Raw genomic sequence first — 26273 nt, forward strand, 5'->3', positions numbered from 1 at the left:
CGTTTTCCAGGTGTAAGCCAAAGGCACATAATACTGTAAAGCTTTGTGAACTGACGCTTTGTTAATTCTGTAAACAAGAGAAAAAGGGTACAGTGCCATGTTGGCATGTGATAACTAACCCATTGCCTCAGTGCAGGAAATGGAGTTGGGGAACTGAAGCTTGGCGGTGTCTGCAGACAATGTATCATGATCATCACGCAATATGTACTATAGCTGCAATTCCTCTCCACCTCTGGGAACCAAATCAGTACGTCTTTGAATTTAAAAAGGCACATTCGTTACTGATCTTTAGAGCAGGTCTAAAGACCTATCTAGTTTTTTTTTTTTCCTTCTCCCCTTCTTGGTAAATTTCATGGGCGATAATAATCTGATTCTCTACTTGTAATGTGTGCGCAATATAAATTCCTCAAATTCAAATACGCCAGTTGGTAATGATCTACTGATGTTTCGTCACCAGGACACCGGCACAAGTACCTTCGACTAACCAGCCCTGCTTGGTTTTCTTTCCAGAGCAAATGTTTTACTGTCTGTCCAAAAACGAAATGTTCAAGCTGAATTACTCCACTCTCCCCCACTCTTTGGAAAATGTGTGGAATTTATTTTAATCCATTCTTTCTCCATGAACGTCAACCTGTGAATTTTGATATGCTTTCAGATATCTTGTTTCACAGCGAATGCATGGAATGCTAGATTGTACTGTCATTTATAGGTAGATGCGAGTTCTTATTCCAAATTATGAATTTGAGTTTATGCCAACTCCGGAATCCGGTTCTAGTAAAGTGTAACATGCAAGTAAAGAAATGCGGCTTCCTAAGAGGTTTAATAGGAACACTGCATGCCGTATAAGAATTGATTGAGCCTCTTCATGCCAAACTTCTCTTTAATCCTGACAGGGGTCCGGAACTCGTGACAAGCAATTGATCCGAATCATGGTTTCCCGCTCTGCAATTGACATGAATGAAATCAAGGCACATTACAGGCGGATGTACGGCGTAACGCTCCACCAGGCTATTCTGGTGAGTATCCTGGGCTGCAAAATGTTTTGGCTATATGGTTTGTAATCTTCCCAGTGATGGGGAAACCCAGTCTGGTTGTGGTTGATTTCAAAGATTGTGATGAGCCCTTTAGGAAGCCTCCCCTAAGATTGCACAGTGCTCTATACTCAAAGATATATGCACAATTACAAGTAATTCTAATATCGTTCCCACTATCTCCTGACGCTTAAGCCATTCTCCCAGTGTTGCTGGGACCTGTAAACTGATTAGCAAGGGGAAGAACAGCAGTAAAAAACAGCTGTTGCATAGAAATTAACCAAATGCAGATCACTTTTTCCTAGAAATACCAGACCGAGCTGCAGCATTTACAGTTAGGTAATTTACTCTGAAAATGCCTAGTAAGTCACCAGGTATGTTCAGTGTCACCAATATATTATTGAGCGGTCCTAGTGCACCTAGATGTCTGAATAAAAAGCAGTATAGACCCAGAGGTTCAGCGGACCCTAAGGGGGACCCCAAGACCCCACAAACCATTGAAAATACCCTTTCACTGTGGAGTTAATTTGATCATTGGAAGTTACCACCAGTACAGGTGAGTAAAATTAACAGGTCTTAAAGTGTGGCATTAGTTTTGTAGATTTATTCAATATACCATAGGCTAACATGAGGTATTCCTGTCAAAGATTGTGGTTTGTGAGTCCATAGGACCATTTCACAGGATGTCGTATACCTGTGATGCAGTGGAGCCTTGTGAAGAGTTCCAGCATACTGGAGCTGGCGAGTCCGTTTCTGTTTGATATTATTCACAAAGGGGTACTGAAGTGAATGGGCAGACACACTAAGGGCAGGAGCTTCAGCAACCTAGAAAAGTGATGGTTTTGGACCTTTTTAGAAGACGAACCCTTGGAGAGTGCCAGCGACCAGCCGCAACGGAGCATCTAGTGCCCCAACAGATGTCTGATCCTGCAGACCTGTGGTCCGTGGACAAAAGCAACCCACAGCCTTCCAAAGAGGATCAAGTGAGATCAACGTACTCTGGAGAAATCAAGAGGACCCAACACAAGGAGCAGCAGCAAGGATGGCATAGGGGCAGCACAGGTCAATACCAATATTCTGTAGATTGGCAAGAGGGCTTTACATCACAGGCAGCACCTGCCTTGTTCCACTCAGCACAACTTGAGCATGGGACCTTTGATCTGCCCAGCAGCAGACGATTGCAACAGAGCAAGAGACTAGCACACCACATCCAGCCATGTCATGGACTTCAGGTGATCACGTCTCCAGAAAAAGCAGCAGCAGCTGACAGATGTCCCAGCCACAAAGGGGATCCAGTGCATCTATGGAGCAGATCCAGTGCCTTCTCCCAGCACCCCCTCCAGGGATGTCCACAGCACGGGGCCCAAGGGATACCTTGAAGGGAGCACCTTTGCAGGTTCTCTCTGGTCTAGGAAGCAGGACCCAGGATTATGAGATGCCTTCGCTATCCAGAGCTTGCAGGAATTCCTCAGAATGCCTCCTCTATAGCAGTAGGAAAAGGTCCAGCCTGTTAACCAAGGAAATGTGAGGTGCTCAATTGTATACACATTGAGACCCACACTGGAGCAGGTAGAGCTCTCCCTCTCCTCCATGCACCTTTGGGACTGCTTTTCAAGCCATGGAAAGCATCCCACATTCCAACCAGACAGCAGAGATGGGGTTTTCAGCCATGATTACACATAGTTGGTATAAACCAGTACATACTGGTGAAGGGCTATTCTGCTCTCCAGGTTGGATGTGCGTTGAACTTGCCGAAATATGACCATATTTTCTGTGCAAATACTGCAAGGGTGGAAGTCTCGCGACTTCAAGGAGGAAGTGGATGAAACACCCTTTTGCCCATTTCAGTGTGTTGGTAAACACCCATGTGGGAAGTTGTCCGTACACACGCGCACAGGATTTATCCCCTTTATTCCATTTCATGGCTATTTTGAACCCGTTATACAAGATATACATCATAATGGACGCTCTACCTCGGGCTCACTGACAAGGATCACGCAAGAAATACTTTGGGCTGTTTTCCGAAACTGCCAATTTTGGATGCAATCTTCTTCGGAGAACTATGAGCAGTACTTCCTCTACTAGGACTGCATTAGTAGACTGCCCAGGCCTTGAGGACGACTTAATGGTCGAAACACGTATCGGCTGTAACGAGAATAAATCTTCTTAAATCCAAATGAAGGATTGTACTCTAGTTGGTTTCCATCTTACCCATAGGATCTGAACCTTCTAAATATTGGACATTGTACTGAGGTTTTTTTTTTGCGATGTTTTACAACACAACGTTCACAATTATCTACTATATACTGTGTTTCTGAGGCGGATTAACCACATTGATTTAAAGAAGCTAGGCGCACTGCAGTTTACTTCCCTTAGCATAAACATCTAAGTTTCAATGGGGATAAGAATAGTTGGACTACGGCAAAGGCCCACTCAGGTCTCGGCTCCCCCCTTCCACCAACTTTGTGAAAAGGCTGAAAATGGATGAGTTACCGAACGTAGTTCAATATTGAAAAATAGTGAGGGCACGTAGTTTTCAATTGACTTTCTGCCCCAACAATGATGGTAACTTGAAATAGTCACAATATAAAATCATGTGGGAAGGCACCATTAATTGAGTGGCTTTACAAAACCTTGTTTCTTCTAATTTCATGGCCATAATATGTGACTTGATTACAAATCCACACCTTCAATAAGTGCAGTAACATCAAATCGCCTTGCCACATGCAACCTTTCTGCTTGCCAGTCAAAGGTTTGTTTCAGGATTATTTCTCCAAACTTCAATCCTCGTGTGCAAGCTGTGAAAGAGCCCAGAGTACAAGTATCCAGCCCAACAAGTCTTTGAGAAACCCTTTGCATAAGCTGGTCTACTGAGTTCTGTTGCATATTCCATTTTCTACCTCCTCACCCAATTATTTTACCGACTCTCAATCGTTCTGACTCTAGGGATTGCTTTGCGAGATGTGGTCGTCCAGTTCCAAATGCACTTTTGATGATCAGACCGAGAGGTTTTCGCTTTCCAGATTACATAATGTTTGTTGGCCTCACTTTTTAGCCAATTTATTTAACTATCCTTTTCTTGATATGCATGTTTCTGATATTTGACAAAATGAAGAGAATGAAAACGGATGCTGTGTTTTGTTGCCTGCGACCGGATCAAAATGGACACTCCGGATTGGGAAAGTGCCATGCAATTCCACATCCTTTGCCAATAGGAATACAGTGGAAGAACCCACGTCTATACTTTACTTCTAGGCCAGCATTTATTAACCCGGTTCTTAATTATAGTCTAGCATATTTGCCTTGTGATCATACACAAATATTGGTTTAACTAGGCTTAATCTTCAGGATGGTTTTGCAGTGGCTTTTTTAGAAGCTTACTATGGAAAGCATATGGCATGGCACTTAATGCTTGCATGTGTTGTGCTAGTATGCAAGGCGCGCAAAGCCTACTGATGCTCTTCTCCAATGCAAACACTTTGATCTCGATCTTCTGCGTCATTGTGTGTGCACGACTAATGTGGTGTTTTCCTTTGATCTACAGGATGAAACCAAAGGTGATTATGAAACTATTCTACTGGCTCTCTGTGGAAGTGACTCTTAGATCACTTTCTTCTGCTGCTGGGGATTCAGTGACGCCAAAGGATGTGCTCTTGTATGCCTGCTTCATCTAGACAGACCGGATAAGGGAACACGTGCCTAGACCATTTACATTCTTGCCTATATGTCATAGCTGGAAAGCCCACTTATTTCCCGAAAATACCTTGTCTTCTTGCCAATGTTATCTTGGTACTCTGAACCTACTTTGCTGGATGTATTGCATTTTTCCACAGCATGCCTTGCTTAGAACGTAGAACCAGATTAGTTCACACATCTATAACATACCCAAGAGGCTTCTAGTTGCCAATGGTCTACTTCACAATTTTTTTGTAAAATAAATCTCTTCCTGCTAAACTGGTCTCATGTGTGCCATGCTTTTTTTCTGCCACGAGGAATGCTCTTCTAGCCATAATGAAGCCAAAGCTTCAGTTCATTTCCAGTAGCTTCCAATGCAAGCTAGTTGTGTTGGTCATAATAGCAAAACGGCTCTGTATTAACATGTAATGCCATAGCCTGGGCATCTCCTCATAGTGTTAACATTGACATTGCTTGTCATGGTAAAGGAGCATGGAGGTGAGCAGCCAACCTCCATCCACTTGTTTTTCTCCCTTTGATTTGTGGACATTTAAATCCTGTAAAGTGACCAATCTTAACCCTTCTCTATGCTAAACGCTGTACTTGTCCATCAGTGTGGTGTGACCCAAATCACAAAATTTGTGGCTGAAGTCTCCAAACGTACCTGTAAATTGAATGTTGTCCAAACCGACTGCCGTATTGAAGGTGCAATCTCTGCTTCCATCGCAAAATGTTTGTTTTTACCGTGAAGGTCCATTCTATGTAGCAGTGCAAGGAGTGTCAGGGTTGATGGGAGCCTGCAAGGTTCAACCTCTCCTTCGAAACCCTGGATGGGATTGTTCAATTGTATGCACCTAAACCGACCAGCGTTTGAACAAAGGAGAAGACGCCAGACTGTAATCCCAAGCTGCAAGGGAAACATTGGAAAAGCTTAGTGGAAAACAAGTTCTTAAAACCCCCAGAAAATTGGGGCACAAATCCCTAAACAGTACATCTTGATGGTAAACGAGGGCCATCAAAGGGAAGTGGCAGTCTGGATTAATTATTCCTGAGTTTTAGGTCAGGCAGTCCAGACAGACCAACCTGATGAGCTCTGGACAGGAGCTTAGACCAGTCCCAACAGCATGTGGTCGACTGGGTCAGGTCTAGGTTGAGTGAGAATCGGAGGAAGATCAAGGTTCTGGGGCCGGACTGGAGGTGAGGTGACTAGTTTGATGCAGCAGTGAAAGCAACTGGGGAACATTCCTAACCTGAGGTGCACCACAGATAGTTCTGAGACCGCATGCAGTACACTCCAGGGTAGCCACAGGAAACCCAGTACAATGCAGTTTCATCGGTGGCAGGGTCGAAGAGGCACCTACAGTCAAGAATCAAGATGGGTCACAACTTCAGGCAAAAATACTGAAGACAACCGGACAAGGTAGTTGATGCAAACACAATTGAATAAATGGTGGAAGGCAATATGCAGAAGATTGGCATCAATGGGGCAATCCAGAACACGTGCATAGATTGGTAACTGATGGTCGGGCAATGTACACAAAGACCAAACTCTAAGAAGTGTCTGTATACTTAATGAGGAGCTCTGCGCAGAGTCCACAACCAGCCAAGTATTGTACAGAAGGATTAGGGTAACTAACAGACAAGAGTGTTGCAGGGCAGACAATGTACCATCTTGTCTGCATACAGTACTGCATTACTAAGCTGCAGTCTAGGGTCACGTCCCGACCAATACAAATATCCACCTTATCCCCTTTAGCATAATGCTTGCGAGGCTTCAGGCGAGAGAATGCCAGATAGAGGTGGTCAGATTTGAATAGTGTGGAGCAGATTGGCACAATGTAAAGGAAGAGTAGCTGATGGTGGCTGCCTGATGTGAAGAAAGGATGCAATGCTGGAAGGTAATTTGAAGAGGACTAAAAAAGCATATTTCTAAGGAAGCTAGTGGAAAGGTAACAGACTTAAATGTAACCACAGACACGGCTGTGAAACTGGGAACGGGACATGTGTGCACATTATTAATGGCCAACAACGGAACATGGAAAGATACCAGGTAGCATGTATTTTATGCTGAAGTGTAAGCCACTATGTCCATGTCCAAACTTTTCAATGTGATCTATGGGAAGGTGCCTTTTTAGATTTGGGCAAAATACTGGCAGCAAATACATATTGGTCCCTATTGGCAAACGAGCTGCACTGCACATGCAAAAAAGGACGAAACCACAGCCGCAGAAAAAAGGCTCATTGGCTCCCCATCAAGCAAAGTATTATTTTCAAGACCTGATCAATTAACCACAAATGCTTGAGCAGGACCGCTCCACAATACCTGTCCCAGAAAATGTAGACCTATGTCTACCAGACCGGTCAGATCCCTCCATGTCCACAAACTAGCCATAACAAAAGTGAAGCGTGAAAGGAGGCGTTAAGCTTCCCAGCAGTAGCAGTCAACCACTGCAATTAACTCCACCAACCCATAACTTGGAGCAGAGACTCTTATTGGGCCTTCCGCAAAGCCCTAAAAGCTTGGTTATTTGCCTAACCTGCCCATTTGCTTGGGAACGTGATCTACATGTAATTGTTGCACTAAATATTTTGCACCTGCTCTGATTGTCAAGGAGCAATCCTCGTTGTATAAAGCTTTGTATCATGTAACTGGTTGCAACAGTGCCTTGATGCCTGAGGGCTTTGGTGCTTTACAAATAAAAATAAATAAAAGCTACTGAGGCATCCTTTTTAAACGATTTGCATTCTAAGTTTATATTGCTAAAGAAATGAATCCATTATGAACCTTCTAGGGGGAGTATTTAAGTGGTGTTCCATTGGCATTGGCTGTTATCTCCAGCCTGTTTGCCAGGTGCCAACATCCATTGACCCAAGCAAAGGCCTCAGGAGGAAGGCAGGTTTGCTACTAGAACATTCCACACTGAGGTTAGAATGTTCTTCTAACCTGGAATGAGAGTGTAACATTGGAGCAGAAGAACAACCTTGCCAGTGGGAGCCACTTTTCCCTACAGCTACTAGCGTTTGATACTATTAACATGGACTGTCTTCAGAAATCCCATGACCAACGTAAACGTATTATGCCTCGTGTCTACTCTGCTTCACCAAATGGGATTTAAGGAAAGTAAGGCAAAGGGCTGTTGGGGGCAGGAGGAAAGGCCAGAGTTGCTCTACTTGCAATGGGTCATTAATAGCTGCTTGTTATCTGCAACCATCTATTGGACTTGCCAAAAATGGTTTCTGATTGATTGGCCCGGTTGAATAGGTGAAACTCTATGTTGTTCACCGAAATTAAGGGACGACAAGTTGAAGGGTGCAAATGCAAGAAAATCCCAATTTTTAAAGGGGAAACTGAAAAATGAAACCCCAGAATCGGCTGCACCCAATAACAAAAGGAACTAAAGTCCACATTTAGACATGTTGGTAGGTAATCATGCTCGCAATCACTGTCTTATAATATTACAAACAATTTGAGGATTCTCCCCAGCCACGTAGTCGCTATCTGCAGCTTAGTAATGCAGTACTGGATGCAGACAAACCATAAAGATGGTACCACTGTCTGCCCATCAACACTCTTGCCTGTTAACCTAATCCTTCTGTACAGTGCTTGGCTGGTTGTGAGCTAGTTTCACACTGTATGAATACAAGGACTGTAACAATTTGTAGCACCTAGAAGAGAGGCTGTGTTTGGGCCAAAGGACTATATATGTTCCTGCATGAATGGCTCTGTTCCATTTGACCAGATTGAAGGCAGCATTTTTGGTGCTATCCAGTCTAAAAAGAAAAATGGAGAAACCAAGTGGAACTATAAAGGATGTTGTTCATGATCTATACAATTGGGATCTTTTGATGCCAAATAGTTTGAAATGTCTTCATTTAAATTAAAAAAAAATAGCTGATTAAGGTGAACTACATTGATGCACAATACAGGCTCTCTAATCACTACATGGCACCTCTGGCCCACTGCATCTCTATTTTCTTTTATAACTTCTTTTATGCAGATGGCACCCAGCTCTCCTTAAGGTTCCCCTCCGCCTCTGTTGCTCATTCTCTTATGCCCAACTGTCGGCAATTCAGGAATGTTGTGCCACCAACGATCTCTGCCTTAATGCCAGTAAGACCAAGATCCTCCTCATTGGGACACCTGCGCCCACTTTCCCTCTCACTTTGGCCGCCCACCTTGGGCCCACTACCTACACCTTCCTGTGAGGCTATGAACCTTGGTGTCCTCGTCGACTCCTCCCTCATCACATCTGACATCTCTAAGAAGTCACACTATCATCTGCACCTCCTCAGAGGTATTCTTTTCTCACTTGCCCCAGAAGCTTACTGTCTCCAAAGCCCTGGTTCTCTCTATGATGGGGCCCTTAGGGGACCCTTGTGTATGGAAACAAGGCACAATCGCCACACACACTGATACGCCAGACACAAGGTTCAATTCCCAAAATCTAGGGTTTATTGCAAAGCAAATAGTCCCAGTTGGCCAACTAGGTCTCACGTCCCGCAATGTGTGTCACCAGACCCCGAGGGACGCAGGAGAGCGAGCATTTTTACATCACTCACATATATACAGAATGAACATCTTTTTATCAGTAATGACATATTCAATACCACCCATAATGTATTTCCTTTGAAATGGATTTGATGATTGACAATTGTGACGAATATGACACCTTCAGACATTCATTTAGCAACAGTTTGCGGACTTGCAGACATGATTCTTTGTGTTAGGGAACATACTGCTCCGATTTTTTACAAGCAAGCTGGGTGCAGGGGAGAGACACATTCCAGGCCTCACTATCTTCTAGTTTCTATTTGTGTGCTAGGGGTCAAGTCGCTCTGAGGGGCTCAGTGAAGGGGGGCCGTAAAAGAGCATAATTTAAGCCATTAATTGTTAGTTTGTACCATTTCTACCGCATCAGCGAGACTCGCTGGCACCTGCGTAGTGATTAATTGCCTTGTTGCCTACTTCCAAGGACTTGTGAGGGAGGAGACCGGGCATTGCTGTCTGGGTTGCCTGCGTTGTTTCAACATGTATCTTGTGGCCTTGCTCTATGCATGAGCAACAACGGCCTAACGGAATAGAATATGCTTACAGCAAAACAGTTTGAACAGAAAGCAAGAAGCGAAAATTAGTAAAAATGGCGAATTCTATTCCATCAAAATGGACGCCCTCTGGTCATGTTCATGAGTCTGTACTAATAATGCTGAACATATGAGGCGGTTGGTTTTCGGCCAACAGAATACATTGCCTATGTAATGGGAGGGTAGGTTTTAAACGATTTGCATTCTAAGTTTACATTGCTAAAGAAATTAATCCATTATGAACCTTCTAGGGGGAGTATTTAAGTGGTGTTCCGTTGGCATTAGCTGTTATCTCCAGCCTGTTTACCAGGTGCCAACATCCATTGGCCCAAGCAAACGCCTCAGGAGGAAGGCAGGTTTGCTAATAGAACATTCCACACTGAGGTTAGACTGTTCTTCTAACCTGGAATGACAGTGTAACATTGGAGCAGAAGAACAACCTTGCCAGTGGGAGCCATTTTTCCCCACAGCTACCAGCGTTCAATACTATTAACAGGGACTGTCTTCAGCAATCCCATGACCAACGTAAACGGATTATGCCTTGTTTCTGCCTTACTTACCTTAAATCCCATTTGGTGAAGCAGAGTAAAGGGCTGTTGGGGGCAGGAGGAAAGGCCAGAGTTGCTCTACTTGCAATGGGTAATTAGAAGCTGCTTGCTATCTGCAACCATCTATTGGACTTGCCAAAAATGGTTTCTGTTTGGCCAGGTTGAATAGGTGAAACTATATGTTCTGCACCGAAATTAAGGGACGACGAGTTGAAGGGTGTGAATGCAAGAAAATCCCAATTTTTAAAGGGGAAACTGAAAAATGAAACCCCAGAATCGGTTGCACCCAATAACAAAAGGAACTAAAGTCCACATTTAGACATGTTGGTAGGTAATCATGCTCGCAATCACAGCCTTATAATATTACAAACAATTTGAGGATTCTCCCCAGCCACGGAGTAGCTATCTGCAGCTTAGTAATGCAGTACTGTATGCAGACAAACAATTAAGATGGTAGCACTGTCTGCCCATCAACACTCTTGCCTGTTACCCTAATCCTTCTGTACAGTGCTTGGCTGGTTGTGAGCTAGTTTCACACTATGAATACACGGACTGTAACCATTTGTAGCACCTAGAATACATGCTGTGTTTGGGCCAAAGGACTATACATGTTCCTGCATGAATGGCTCTGTTCCATTTGACCAGATTGAAGGCAGCATTTTTGGTGCTATCCAGTCTAAAAAGAAAAATGGAGAAACCAAGTGGAACTATAAAGGATGTTGTTCATGAACTATGCAATTGGGATCTTTTGATGCCAAATAGTTTGAAATGTCTTTGTTTAAAAAAAAAAATAGCTGATTAAAGTGAACTATATTGATGCGCAATACAGGCTCTCTAACCACTACATGGCACCTCTGGCCCACTGCATCTCTATTTTCTGTTATAACTTCTGTTATGCGGATCGCACCCAGTTCTCCTTCAGGTTCCCCTCCGCCTCTTTTGCTCATTCTCTTATGCCCAACTGTCCGCAATTCAGGAATGTTTTGCCACCAACGATCTCTGCCTTAATGCCAGTAAGACCAAGATCCTCCTCATTGGGACACCTACGCCCACCTTCCCTCTCACTCTGGCCGCCCACCATGGGCCCGCTACCTACACCTTCCTGTGAGGCTATGAACCTTGATGTCCTCCTTCTCACATCTGACATCTCTAAGAAGTCAAACTATTGGCTGCACCACCTCAGAGGTATTCTTGCTTTTCTCACTTGCCCCCAGAAGCTCACTGTCTCCAGAGCCCTGGTTCTCTCTAGGCTGAACTACTTCAACAGCCTTGTTATAAATCTGCCTGCCTCTACTCTTCGGCCCATTACACCTAATCCAGAACCTGACTGCTAGACTTGTCCTTTGCCTCCAGCCCAGAGATCATATTGTTTCACCCCTGAAATCTCTCCACTGGCTCCTTGTGGCTGCGAGGATCAAGTTAAAGAACCTCTGCATCGCCCACAAGGCTTTCAGGTGCTGGGCATTGCACTACATAAATCTTTCTCTTCCTAAGGATCGTCCTTCTAGATCCCACCGCTCAACCATCGCCCAACTCTGAGGGTTGGATGCTTCTCCCGGCAGAGACTGGGAGGTAGATCTGTCCTCGCCTGGGCCCTCCCTCTGGAACAGCCTCCCTCAAACTTTAGCAGGACCACCTAATGTTCAGGAAGTAACTAAAGGCACTCCTTTTTACTTCTGCTTTCTCTCTCCCTTTCTGATGCCCCTGTCTGCTTCGTGAACTGGTTACCTGGCCACCAACTGAACTTCTGGGACCAGGCTCCTGCCTGACCAGCTGCCCTTGCACTCTCTCGGGCTTCGCAACCACTTAGGGACTAGCTGAAACCCTAGAGTACCATGACTCGCTGCACTAAGCCCCCTGCCTGGCAGCACTAATGCATTACATTGAACTCTACCCTCTGGCACGTCTCTTCCCTCACCCCCGCACTTGTATTATCTGAATGACACGATACCTAGTAAGATTGTTGTTTTGGCCTCCTTCGGTCTTCCCTTCCTTGTTTTGTCGGGCCTAGAAACACTTGTGTACAGGCGCGTTATGTGGGATGTATTGACCCGCTCCGCTATGCAGCATTACCCTTCCAGTTATGGTGAAAGAAACAGGAACCATGGCGGCAAAACCCTTGTGCGTGCCAAAAACCTACAGAAACCTTGTGCTTCAGCACACAGAAAGAGGGATGAACAACCTGCCACCCATGGCACATGTACCAGTGGGCTCCATGACCAGCAAACAGAGTGCAGAGAGAGAAGCAGTACTTTGCAAGTAAAACCCCAAAAATGTGCCTAGAAATGACATCTGCTTTGTTGCCAAAAACTCCAATGCCTATAACACAACACAAATCAACATGCAAAATCTTGCCTGGTGCAAATATTCATGCATCTAATGAAGTATTGTGAAACGTACAAAGTCCTAATGTGAAGAGCAAAACATTCTTCAGACAAACTGGATTGTCTGAAAACTGACAGCCCATGCCAAAATCTGGGTGCAGTACCCTGGACTACCTGAATGACAGCTGTCAGATGAGTTACTGATGAAACTTTAAAGGGCGCTAAAACTAAAAGTCTGCTAGATTAGCAAAACATGAAAAGGATTGTTGCCAAAAAGCAATACAGATTTTAGTTGTTTTTGATCCCACCGATTTTAAGGCTAAGGAAGTGATGTATTTATGTTTGATGCAACGAATTTGGTTTTGCTGAATTTAAAAAGTAATTAGCCCAGCTGAAGCTGCAAGAACTGGAAAAGCAGTTTTTCCCCTAGAAGGAGGGCCTTCGTCTCAGCAGAAACTCACTGGGAGGTGTTAATTGCGGGTTTGCCCAGACGTTTGTCTAGAGAAAGAGAAGAAACAAAGACAGAGTTTCAGCTCAGGAAACTGAAGTGTGAAGGTGGTGGTAGATGCCTCCTGGAAGTAACTTCCCCCAAGGAGGGAGATGCACTGGACTTCCAGGAAAGGCGAAGGGATGGAGCTAACCGACAATCTGTTGCTAAACATGAACAAAGAACAATTTTTAAAAGACTCATAACTGGTTATTCAAAGCGGTGAAAAATATAAAAAGGACAGAGTTATTAAATACATTTTTGGCTGCACGTGTAAAGAGGCGGTAGAACTGTGTGACATGTTCTGGAAAGGAATGGCAGTATATGTGGTTTTAGGGGAAATGTATGAACCCTAGAACGGTGAAAAGTTACACACACATCCCTATGTTAAACACACACATTTCTGGAAAGTTGCATAACATTTGGAAATTGTGTTCATAGCGAAAAGGACCAAATTCATTAGAAAGTTGATACCAGATCCTACAGCTGCGAGATTTGGGTGAAAAGATGCTACATAAAATATGGCATCTGTGTGTGATTTGTATAAAGGTGAATAATGTAGAAATGTGTGTGTGTGTAGTATAAAATCTGATTTTGAGACCAGTGGCTATAGGGAGGTCTCTGAGGACTGTAAAGCAAACAATAAAATGTGACATCATCCAGCCTTGATCCAATCACCCCAAATGCAAGGCGGAGATGAAGTTTTGACCCTATCCCAGCTCACAGGGGCATGCTTAGCTAAGCCGGCCCATACACCCACTTTGGGATGTCATTTTAAAGCATAAATAGAGACTGCTGACAACACATAGGGACTCTCGGATCCACTCACTTTCCTAATTCCGGTGAAGCACTCTGATCCAGCATTCTATATCCAGCTTTAATATTCTTCCAGATCCAGATGCCAAGACTCTTGCAAAACAATGGAGAACTATTGATTTCCAGCAAGGCCCAAATACTCAACTTATTTTCCCCACCCAGTGGAGCGCTGTGGTGGAAGGAGGCCTTGTGAACCAGTATCCTGAAATTCTCTGGCTTGCCACCACTAGGCTTGCCTGAGGAACTCGCTATCCAAATGATTAAAATACCCACAGACTAGGAGGGCAGATCCCGTGCAATCCTGTGCCGTGCTGTGACCAGAGAGCCTTGCTGACCCTGTCCAGTCCAATATGCCCAGCTGTCAGTCCCTGATAGATCAGATTCAATGGTCCAGAATCCTGACGGTCCAAAATCTTAAATCCATTTGTTTTGTGAGTATTAACAGGAAGCTAGAAACTGTTGGTTCATGTGCATTATTTTGTCCCCTCCTAACCTCTGAACTATCCTTACTTCCATAATCAGTAACATTGTCTAAATCCGTAGTGAAATCTTATTCTGTCCATCTGTAAAAGCAACCTTTTCCTTGTTATTTTGTCAACTTTGTTCTATTTATTTCATTCGAGTGACCAGCCTAGCGCTCCAGGGTGGACAGCAAGGAACCAGGATTGAGTCGCGAATCACTCCTGACTCTTACATTGTGCCGTTCTGGTGGCTTAGCTTGGATGCTCTAGTCCATAGTCAATATTTTTCTGATTTTAAAACTAAAGCCTCTGTCCAAATCTGCGCCTATATTTTTGAAAAACGACTCACTAAAACCTCTATAACTCCATCAGTTTTTATGATAGAAACAAAATTTCAACTCCTACTCGTACCTACCATCCATAGCTATCCATAGAACCCACATAGATTTCTCCCAATAGGTACACATTTTGCCAGATTGTAGTATCAAGAGACAGGGTCATTACCTTCACTGTTCCTTTCTCTATCCCATATCTGTAAAAGCATCCTGTTATGGCCAAAATCATGCAAGTAAACGTTTCCCGTGATTTTAAAATGTGAAAGGCTTTACACGTGTGAAATAGCTTTAATTTGTTTCTGACTTGGACTTTAAGATTTCAAATGTTTTCTTTGGACTAAATCATTGTTTGTGACTGTGTGCAACTGTTCAAAGCGGCTCCCATAGGAATTTACAACAATTTAAGTATGTTTTACCATATTTGGTGTTTTTGCCCAGTCAATTCTAAAGACAGTCTTAAAGCCATATTGGCAGCTGAAAAGTCAATTCAGTTTTTCTCTTGTGTTTGATGGGGCAAGGTGGGATTGATATTCTGTTTGATTTGTGCTATTCCTGAATACCTGCTCTCTCCTCCCATCTCTTTACATTGCCTATTGGGGGTGTTGCAGGGGGAACCTCTAACCATAGTGCTATCTGATCTGAACCAACACAAAAGTATTATTTTCTGTGCTGCATTTGTTTTGCTCATTACTTATTCCTAGTGTATTAAAGATATTATTCAGTATGCTGTCGCCCCATTTGTAATTGTTGTATCTATTAAAATACATGTTGTGATTTTGATCTTAAATAAATTTAAAAAAAATACCCTTTACAAATCAGCCTGATTCCTGGTCCAGCGTGACCCGGGGTATTTTAAGTAAGGGATCTGATACGAGTGGTATATCTTTCAAATAATTGAATCTATATATCAAATAAGTTTTTCCATTGCGCTGTACACTAGGCCGAGAGCAGAGTGTATCGACCGATTGAAATCCTTAAAAAATCTGGGGTTTGATTGATTGCCACCCGTGACAGTCTAACACAGCAGTCTAACCTGCAAAGTAATACTACTTTGTGTGGTGCGAGTACTGTGCTACACTGTATAAGCGCCCCTAAAATAAATACTCTAGAAATTAGGCTTGTTTGAAAAATTAAATTTACCCTGAAATAATTAATCTAGGAAATTGATAATCCCAAAATGACAACCCCAGTGGAAATCACTATTGCTAGGGAACACCTACTGCACACATTGTTTGTCAGGGGTGAATGGCTAGAACAGGACGAACAGGTATGTCTTCAGAGAATAAAACAAGAAGTCACTGAAATCAACCTTAATACCTGGCAGGACAAGGGTCCATTACATCAAGCACTCAGTGAGCTGTACATGGCCCCAAAAATAAGAGGAGCAATGCAAAATTGCCAAAATAGCGGTATACCTGTACCTACACATAGGAGTCATACAGGAAAAGTACGCAGACCATTTAGATTTCACAAAGAGGCAAGGGGAAGCACTGCAGAAAATCCAGAGCAATCTGGACTCTGCAGAGCAAAGCCTCCAAGATAGTAAAGAACCTGAAACGGAGACTAGGCAGTATGCCACCAAACTCCAAGAAGAACTGCCTCTCTTACTGCAAAATAATGCAGAGCAAGATGCCCAGGTACAGACACTGCTAAGAGAGTGTCGGGAAAGGATGGACTCTCTACAACAGAGTCAACAAAAGTTGGACCAACAATTAACTTTGAATAGAATCTGTGTAGAACAGATGGTCATCTTACAAGACCAGATAGACAAATTAAAAGGGGAAAATAATAAATTAATTATCAAAGATCTAGAATCACAAGCAGAGTTTGATGAGGAGCGCCAGAAAGCTGGTGCCGTTAAAAAACAAAGGGGCGACCTGGCGGCACAGAGGGCTACTGTAACTCAGGATAGGGACACCTTAGGCCAGGAAGTCAGCCATTTAAAAACAAAGTTGGAGGAAAGTAAGCTGGCCGTTCAGGAATTTGGGGAAATCAAAACTGATTATGAAAAGCAGTTGGAGCACACTAGGCGGGTGGAGGATGCTCTGGCAAAGAATGATCAGACCAATAAGGACCAAACTCAGGAGTTAAGTCTCCCGCAGCAAAAATTGGCCCAATACTCCCAATTCAGGCAGGAAGCACAGAGGGACAATGAGGCTCTCTGTGAAAAGAATGACGGGCTCCACCAACAGATAGCCATGCAAGAACAACTCATAGAGACCAGTAAGGCCTTTATAGAGGAACAAAAAAGGTCAGATATTGGCATGTCATCAGGAAATAAGGGCTGAAAAAGATGAGGTAAGATGGGAGAGAGAAACCCCTGAACATAACCTCAGGAACCCTGGCATTAGGGACTTTAATCCCTTCAACTCCTTGACTCTGCCACCCCCATGTCCGCTGGCTCATATGAGCCAAGGGCCACGGGGATGGTAGACTGCAACGCAATGGGAAATATGGTACTGACTGATCAACGTCTCCCAGAAATGGATGGGCGGGCATCTATGTACAGGCTCCCAAAGGCTAGGGCCAGCTTCTCTGATTAGGGAGACACCAGTGAGGGGAGGATCAGAGAACTGGATCCAAAAAAGTATCACCTACCAAGAGATCCATCAATCAAGTTTGGTGGGGAATTCCATGAAAATAGGCCCACAAAAAGCATTTCAAAACCTCTTCCCCCGCTAGGACAGTGTGGGTGGAGGGGGGGGGGTACTCACCCAATCCTGGGAGCAAGGAAGAGTCAAAAGACTCTTCTGAGCGCCACATGTTTCAAGAGACTAAGCCCCTACATTCTGCCAGCCATTCCCAGGCTCGCAGAACCAGGAAAGCCTAGAGGATCAGACAGCCACTTCAGGTAGCTGTGCCTCTGAGTCAGAGGATGAGTGGACCAGGGTGACCAAAACTAAAAAGGCCAACAAAGTGAGGAGAGCCTTACTGAAAGATCCCCTGAAGCAAATCAAGGCTATTAGGAGTGTCATAACGCCCTACCACAAAAATGCCAAATATTCAGTTTGGGAGCACCTCGAATTGTTTGAGCAAATGGAGACCTTCCACCTGAAGGACAGCCAAAGCTGTATTCAGTATGTCAAGTGGACATTTTCACCTGAATACTCCAGCTTCTTTGCGGGGCTGGAGGATCAGAACCATTCAAGATGGTCCACTATAGGGCGGCCATCTTAAAGCAATTTTCAATCCATAGAAACCCTCAAGAGTTCCGAAGGTGGCCTACAATCTCCAATGTGGGGAAGACGAGGCCCCACAAGAATTTGACCAAGAGCTGAAATGTGCCTTTGCGCAGGCCACCAGGAGGGTGCGCACAGACGGTAGGGAATTAATCAATACCTTCTTTCACGCCCTCCCTAAATACATTATGACCCAGCTGGTGAGGGACTTTCATGAGAAAAGATCACTAGACTGGGTCATTGAACAAGTGACCTGTATTTACGAGGTGCAGAAGGCAGTAGAGAGTAAAAGTGCTAATAAAACCCCCAAACCAACCAACACCCCTGCTGCTACTAAGGTGACGGAGGTGAAGGTTGCCCCCATTTTAGATCTGGAGATGGGGGGCCAAAAAACATTCCTGCGCAAAATCCCACCAACTAAAGACTCCGAAGGCCCTCGGACCAATCCCAAACAGGGAGTCAAAGAGGTAACCCCACAGATGGGACCCCTAATTCCCCTGACTACATCAGCCCCCGGTTACAAGGGCAATAGACCCATCCTGGGCTATGTGTGGACTCCCCCCAGCCCAAGGGAATGGGAATCCAACCAGGCAACCGCCAACCCAGGAAACTTCCCTTCTCACTTTCCCCAGGAGGGCAGGAGAGCAGTAATCCCCCAAATGTCGGGTTGAATTTCTTTCACCGGTACCCACCAAACCTCAACCCCCAAAACAACCCTTCTTTCTTTCCCCACTTTCCTGAGCCCAGACAGCCCATTCCGGGAGCGGGGAGGCCAAGGGTGGAGGGGTACCAAAACTATCCTAACCAAGGGTCTTATGGGAGAAGGGACAGTTACCCTTCCCGTGATCAACCAAGGGTAGAACAGAAGACCCCGTACCAGCCAGAGCGGGTGTCCCAACTGGAGCGCCAGGTCCAGAACTTGGCACAGGATCTGGGTCGCATGCTGAGCGCTCAACAGAACCCTCAGATGAGCATGGTTACTCGGAACGCCTCAAATCAAGGGTCTGGTGCTCCAGAGAAATGACGGGGAGAGAACCCCGACAACCCACCGGTTCCCAGGGAGGAGGCACAGGGGGAAGAGGGGTGTAAAGACTTAGAGGAAGCTTCCTTCCCCACTTGTGAACAGCCCCTGGAAACCCAGGAACCAGAACCAGAATCTCCTGCCCCCGAAAGTCTGCAACCTAAGGAACAGAGGGTAGGTAGGAGAAATAAAGAGCTTAGAAAGATCGATTTTGTGGAGGAGGTGAGAATCTTCCAATTTGAAGGAGAGGGGTCCTCAGAGGATTGTGGGAAATGATCTTCTCCTTTGGGGATGGGGGAACTCCTCCCAAAGAAAAATGGGTCCCAAGAGAGCCTGATCAAGACTGGGTAGATGTGGGGACTGAGTTAAAACCGCCCATCATCAAACCCCAGAATGACCAGCAAGAAAATCACCTTGTTCAAACCAATTATGGTGACTGCATCCAAAAAGGGGGGGGGCAGCTCAGAATCAGGGGAGCTCAAAACTCCCTCCATATCCGATTGCCACCTTTTTCTTACAGGTTCCCAAGATCCTAAACAAAATCCTGCCAACATCCCCCCTCTGTCAGAATCCCAAGCAAAGAAATTAACCCACCAATTGGCCAAAAATGTGCATTATCTTTGCCCCCTTAAGGAAAAGGAGGGAAGATTTTATGCCCCTGTCCAAATACAGGGGCAATGTACATTTTGGGCACTGGTGGACACTGGATCCCAAGCCACCCTTCTGTCAAAGGGGCCTTTGATCAGCTGAATTCATGAAGGGAGGAGAAATAGCAAATCCCTCTCACCCCTCTTCCTGGACAACTTCAGAACTTCGATGGGAATGAAATTCCTCTCGAGGGGACTGCGGATTTAGACATTAAAATTGGGCGGCACAAGGTGAAGCTCCCGGTCATAGTTGACTCCAGAGGGAAAAACATGTTTACTAGGGAATTACATCCTGCATAGATTTTCTCCCCTCATAGATTGTGTAAACAAGGTCCTCTGGACCCAGACTAACCGACCAATAAAATTAAAACATAGTGCCAACCATGTTAATTTAAATGGCACATGCCACATGGTTGAACAAAAAACCTGACCAAATTGAATTCCATTTCTAAAATAACCAAATCCCAGACGTGACAGTAATTGCAGTAGGACAACAAACTGGTGAAGGGAAGTCCTCTCTATTTCTGAAAGTCAATCTTCCGTCCATTCGCAAGTGGCATTCCACACTGGAAGGGAATGCTCCGAAATTCTATACAGATTCACAATCAGAAAATCCCACTCCTATAGTCCCAAATGATGAGAAACCAGCTCATAGCTTGGCTGACATTCAGAAAATTGGAGAGCAGTTGTTCATCCCTATTCAGTTAAATGAGGGGAAGGAATCTCTTCTTGCCCGAGTGTGCGTGAACAACGGTAAGAGCTTCATCAGCGAGGCCATGTTCCGAAAACTCCAAAAGATACAGCCATTCCCACATTTAAATTGTTAGACAAATGGGAAATGGACCTGGAAACACCCAATTCCAAACATCTCCTGCCTAGCAGGTGTATGCTCAAAATGTCCATAGGCAACAAGAGCATAGTCCATAATTGTTGGGTCGTGCAAGATGTCCCTGCTGCATTTTATTTAAGCAGTGACATTCTCAATCGCTTTGCCATTAGTTATGACCTAATAAACTTCAAAGCCTGGTCCCGATTAGCGGGTAATCCCATGGACATTGATGACCTAGAGAAAGCATTCCGGTCAGCTCAACTGCTGCTATATGCAGTTGAAATTCTGATTAGAGAGGAAGTCACCATCCCAGAATGGACCCAACAATTCTTACTGGAAGCAAAAATGAAGAGGACAGAAACTGAAAAATCCTGACGCCTATGTTCATCTCAATGCTCATTTCGAACAGCAAGGGTTGGGGGTAAACCCAACACCACTAGTCAACATAGAACACAACACCATTCCAATAGAGGTGGATAACAGCGACCTAAAGAGTATCACTCTGGCCGCAGGCACCATTATTGGAATGGCGGTTGATGACCGACATTTTTCCATAGATTTAGGTAACAAACTGTTAGGACCAATCTCCAATGACTGTTTTGACAATGATAGCGACAATGACGCAACACCAGATAGGATCTTCACCCGGCATGGGGGGAATTTCCTGGTGTACTCTTCATGCCCTTATGGTGAGGAAGATGTGACCTGTGACTTCAGGAGGGATGAGGTGATCTTTCATGTCCACCATGACTGCCTTCCCCACCAGAAGCCATCAGTCCAAGTCAGTACTTTGACCAGGGACTTCTCCACCCAGCTGGAGGAGGCCGCTGAGATAGCCAAGCCAGAAGTCTTTCTGGACTTCAGGCAGATGGTTGAAGAGAGAGTCAACCTAGCTGATGCTTGTGAAACTCTGGAGCAAACGCTAAAATTGAAACAAGTTTTCAGCAGAAATTTCATTAAGGAGATTTTCAAGATCTCTTCGTGGTGGACTCATATGACTGTGGTCGCACCAACATCCACACAACAACAATTCCCACGGACCCTGGCATGACTCCAGTGTTTGTGAAGCAATATCACTTGCCTCTCGCATCAATGGAGTCCCTTACTGAAATAATTAAGAACTTGAGTCCCGTGGGATAATTTGTCCAGTCCACAGCACCTTCAATAATCCGGTGCTGGGGATTTTGAAACCAAACGGCCAGTGGGGACTCTGTGCTGTCCTAAGGGAGCTCAACAAACATGTTCACACTTCCCGATGGCCTCTTCCCTAAATTGACTAAGGGCTGGCCCAGATCCAAGGGTCAAAGGTATTCACTGCCATTCACCTGATTAATGGATACTGGACTGTACCTGTCAGTAGGGAGAACAAATACAAGATTGCCTTTACCTGCGGGGGGCAGCAGTACACTGGACCCAGACTCCCTTCAGATACATCAACTCTGGCAATGAATTTATCATCTTTCTGCATAAGGCCATGCCCGACTTGGGTGAAAGGGGTAACCTGGCCTGTGTAGATGATGTTCTAATCAAAAGCTCAACTGTGGAGGAACACATAGCGGAGATCCATTATGTTCTGACACAGTTGAGGGCTGCCGGAGTAAAACTCTCTTTCCAAAAGGCACAGTGGTGCAGGACCTGTGTCAATTTCTTGGGGCATGAGATAACTCCTGAGGGTCTCTGTCCCCTGGAAAAGAAAGTAGAAGCACTCCAGAAAATAAAAGACCCCACCACTCTGCGGGAACTAAGGAGCCTCCTTGGACTAACTAATTACAGCAGAAATTTCATTGAGGAGTACGCAGAGATCACGAGACCCCTGATCCATCGGTTGAAGGGGGGGGGTCAAGTGGGAGTGGGGTCCAACAAGCCGAGGCAGTAAGACAACTCAGAAGAAGCCTCTCACAAGCGCCTTGCCTAGCTTAGCCTGTCAAAAACAAGGAGGAGATCTTGGAGACAGAGTTCTCAAATACATGGTTGACTGCAGTATTATATCAAAAGCATGACAAGGTCAACAAAGTAATCTCCTATGCGAGTAAGACTTTATCCTCTGTGGAGGAAAAATTCAACGATTGTGAGAAGGCACTCCTGGCAACTGTGTGGGCATTGAAGAATTGCCGCCCGTTTATCCAGGGGGAACACATCATAGTGGAGACTCCACACCAGCCTCTGCAATATCTTCAAAGTGACAGACTCTGGGCTGGAAATGTGAGTAATTCCCAAATTACTTCCTGGATTCTGTCAATGCAAGGCTTTCCTGTGGGGGTCAGATATGGCCAAAACAAGAAGAGCCCCCTCGCGCAAGGTCTGGCTGACTTGCATGATTGTGCCAGAGAAAACTGTCTCGAGGACAAAAGTCTTAAAATCAAGGAACACATGGAGGCATACCTTAATTCCCCCACACAGTCTATGAAGAAGACAAGTGTGAGGGAATGCCCATTGTCTATGTGGATGGATGCTCCTACCATGTTGACAACAACGGGGAAAAGGAACTTGTGGCCGGTGTGGGGAATGCATGGGTGAATGATGCCCCAGAACCCTCCGCTGGGTACAAAATTGGTCCCTGAAGTAGTCAAGTGGCAGAGCTGATAGCTGTGCATCAAGCCATCCTCACTGCCGTCCAACACTAACTCCACGAACTGGTCATAGTCACGGATTCAGATTATGTATGGAATGGGTTCGTGGAGCACCTGGTTAACTGGAAAACCAGAGGCATGCTATGTGCTAATAATCCTTTAAAACATGGTAAATTAATACAAAATATTGATGATCTGGTCACCTCGAATGGGATGACCATCTACTGGAAAAAGATCAAGGGTCATTCTAAAGTAGAGAGACCAGACAAAACTGGAAATGACCTAGCTGATCAGCTGGCCAAAACCGGAGCCATCCAAGGGGATCTACTTGAGATCGAGTCCCTGTTGGACGAAATCCTGGTCACTGCTATGACTAGTTCCCAGACAAATGCTCACAATGAACACTCAACTGCACAAAGGAGTAAGGAGACCACAGATGCTGATTTGATTACGGCTCAAAAAGGGGATCCAATAATTGGTAAGTTTTATCAACACGTTGAGGACCCTGAGAACTTTCCCCTGATGGATACCGATTACATTGGGAAAGAGGACCTCAGAGTGTTGATGAAATGTCCAAAAATGTTCAGAATCCAAGACAGTTTGCTAGTGAGGAGATCCATATCTGGCCATGACCAGTGGGTGGTCCCTTCCTCATTCCGAAGCCTGATGCTTTGTCACACCGATGATGCAGACACAGCTGTTCATCTGGGGTTTCATACGACATTAGAAATCTTACAAGAGGTTGCATACTGGCCACACATGGGGCAGGACCTCGACCAATACTTGAAGAGGTGTCTTGTGTGTGCACAATTTCAGCCAACATCACTAACACCGTGCTCCCCTCCAAAAGAGGTGGATGACACTGCCTTGGTCAGATTTGCAAGTCGATTTTATCGGGCTAGTGATTTGCTCCTCAAGGGGGGAAAAGCACATGTTGACCGTAACATGCTTGTTCACTAAATGGGTGGAATGTCTCCCGGCCCCAAATTGCAAGGCAGAAACAGCAGCTGCCCTGATGATCAATCACATATTCTCGCATTTTGGACTACCCCAAAGGATTGAGTCAGACCGAGGTAGCCACTTCACTAGCGAAGTGATGACAAAGATGTGGGAGATACTTGGGGTCAAAAGGAAACTACACATTGCCTACCGGCTGTCCTCTCCTGGTGGAGTTGAGAGGTACAATAAAACTATTGTGAGCATATTAAAAATGTTTGTCCCAGATTCTGGGCCAAGTTGGGACATTCGATTACCCCTTGTCCTGATGGCCATCAGATCTACCCCTTCTTCTGCAACAAAAATGTCTCCATTTGAGCTGAGGATTGGGCAAAGGATGGTGCTACCCCAGCATCGGCTCTACAGAACTCAAGAGAAGACCTTGAAAAATGCCTCCACAACTCATGCGTATGTTGAGAATCTGAGAAAACACCTTCAACATGCTTTTGCCTATGCTCAGTGGAATCTGGAAATATCTGCAGATAGTATGAAGACCTACTATGATCTCAAGACAACTAAAAAGGAATACCAAGTAGGTGACCGGGTCTGCTTGAACAATTTCCAAAGGAACCAGGCCAAAGAGCACAAATTCCCCCCAACTTGGCGGGGTCCTTTTCAAATTGTGGACAGAATCTCACCAGTCGCCTACAGAATCTGCATCCCCAAGGGCAGTTTGGGAGAAGGGGAAGACCAGTGGGTTCATATAAACCAGCTGAAGAGTTGCCATCCCAGGCATACTTTGCGGCAAATAGAGGAGCCAAACGAAAACCCAGAGGGGGAAAATCCGGAAAAATAGAAGAATCACTAAATGTTCACCGTGTATGTGTGAGAAGCATGTTAAGACCATTAGTGAACATAGATGGGGAATATTGCCAGTTATAACCAATACAAGTGTCTTTCCCACTTCTGATATCCCCAGATGATGTTATGTTATATCTTCTAGCATCTGGACTAAGAATCATCCAAATGATTACCAAGGAGGACCACTCGGGGACCGGGAGTAAAGACCCAAGGAGCCCTGAGTGCCGCTCCATACTCCCAACCAGAATCAGCAATACTCCTGACCAAAACTGGCGAGGATAGCGGGTCGCCTCCAGCACTGACGGGAGAAGCGACTGAAGTTCTCCACATGGACAGAAAAAGGACATCCCAATCTCCTGACTGCCCCTTGATGGGAGGTCAAAACTAAGTCGGGAAGGGGGCTCTGTGGGATGTATTGACCCACTCTGCTATGCGGCATCACCCTACCAGTTATGGTGAAAGAAACAGCAACCATGGCGGCAAAACCCATGTGCATGCCAAAAACCTACAAAAACCGTGTGCTTCAACACACAAAAAGAGGGATGCACAACCTGCCACCCATGGTGCATGTGTCAGCGGCCTCCATGCCCAGCAAACAGAGTGCAGAGAGAGAAGCAGCACTTTGTAAGTGAAACCCCAAAAATGTGCCTACAAATGGCATCTGCTTTGTTGCCAAAAACTCCAAAATGCCTATAACTCAACACTTCTCAACATTCAAAATCTTGCCTGGTGCTAACATTCATGTATCTAATGAAGTATTGTGAAACATACAAAGTCCTAATGTGAAGAGCAAAACATTCTTCAGACAAACTGGATTGTCTGAAAACTGACAGCTCATGCCAAAATCTAGGTGCAGTACCCTGGGCTACCTGAATGACAGCTGTCAGATGAGTTACTGATGAAACTTTAAAGGGAGCTAAAACTAAAAGTCTGCTGGATTAGCAAAACATGAAAAGGATTGTTGCCAAAAAGGAATACAGATATTAGTTGTGTTTTTGATCCCACATATTTTAAGGCTAAGAAAGTGATGTATTTATGTTTGATGCAACAAATTTGGTTTTGCTGGATTTAAAAAGTAATTGGCCTGGCTGAAGCTGCAAGAACTGGAAAAGCAGGTTTTCTCCTAGAAGGAGGTCCTTCCTCTCAGCAGAAACTCACTGGGAGGTGTTAATTGCGGGTTTTCCCAGACTTTTGTCTAGAGAAAGAGAAGGAACAATGACAGAGCTTCAGCTCAGGAAACGGAAGTGTGAAGGTGGTCGTATTGCCTCCTGGAAGTAAGTTCCCCCAAGGAGAGGGATGCACTGGACTCCCAGGAGAGGCAAAGGGGCAGAGCCAAGCGACCATCTGTTGCTAAACATGAACAAAGAACATTATTTAAAAAACTCATAACTGGTTATTCAAAGTGGTGAAAAATATAAAAAGGACAGAGTTATTAAATACATTTTTGGCAGAAGGTGTGAAGAGGCGATAG

At 44.9% G+C, this 26273-nt stretch overlaps 1 protein-coding gene across 1 annotated transcript in view; it reads left to right on the forward strand.

Annotated features, from left to right (window-relative positions):
* LOC138510292 (annexin A1-like) overlaps positions 1-4985 on the forward strand; it is a 109931-nt gene extending 104946 nt beyond the window's left edge. Inside the window, exons 12-13 of the mRNA XM_069625823.1 lie at positions 894-1016; positions 4576-4985. Of these exons, the coding sequence (XP_069481924.1) occupies positions 894-1016; positions 4576-4635 (183 nt within the window). The 3' untranslated portion in view covers positions 4636-4985. The remainder of the gene's footprint in view (positions 1-893; positions 1017-4575) is intronic.
* The last annotated feature ends 21288 nt before the right edge of the window (positions 4986-26273 follow it).

The sequence above is a fragment of the Ambystoma mexicanum genome, chromosome 6p, assembly GCF_040938575.1.
Source record: "Ambystoma mexicanum isolate Mex_15411 chromosome 6p, UKY_AmexF1_1, whole genome shotgun sequence".
NCBI lineage: Eukaryota > Metazoa > Chordata > Amphibia > Caudata > Ambystomatidae > Ambystoma > Ambystoma mexicanum.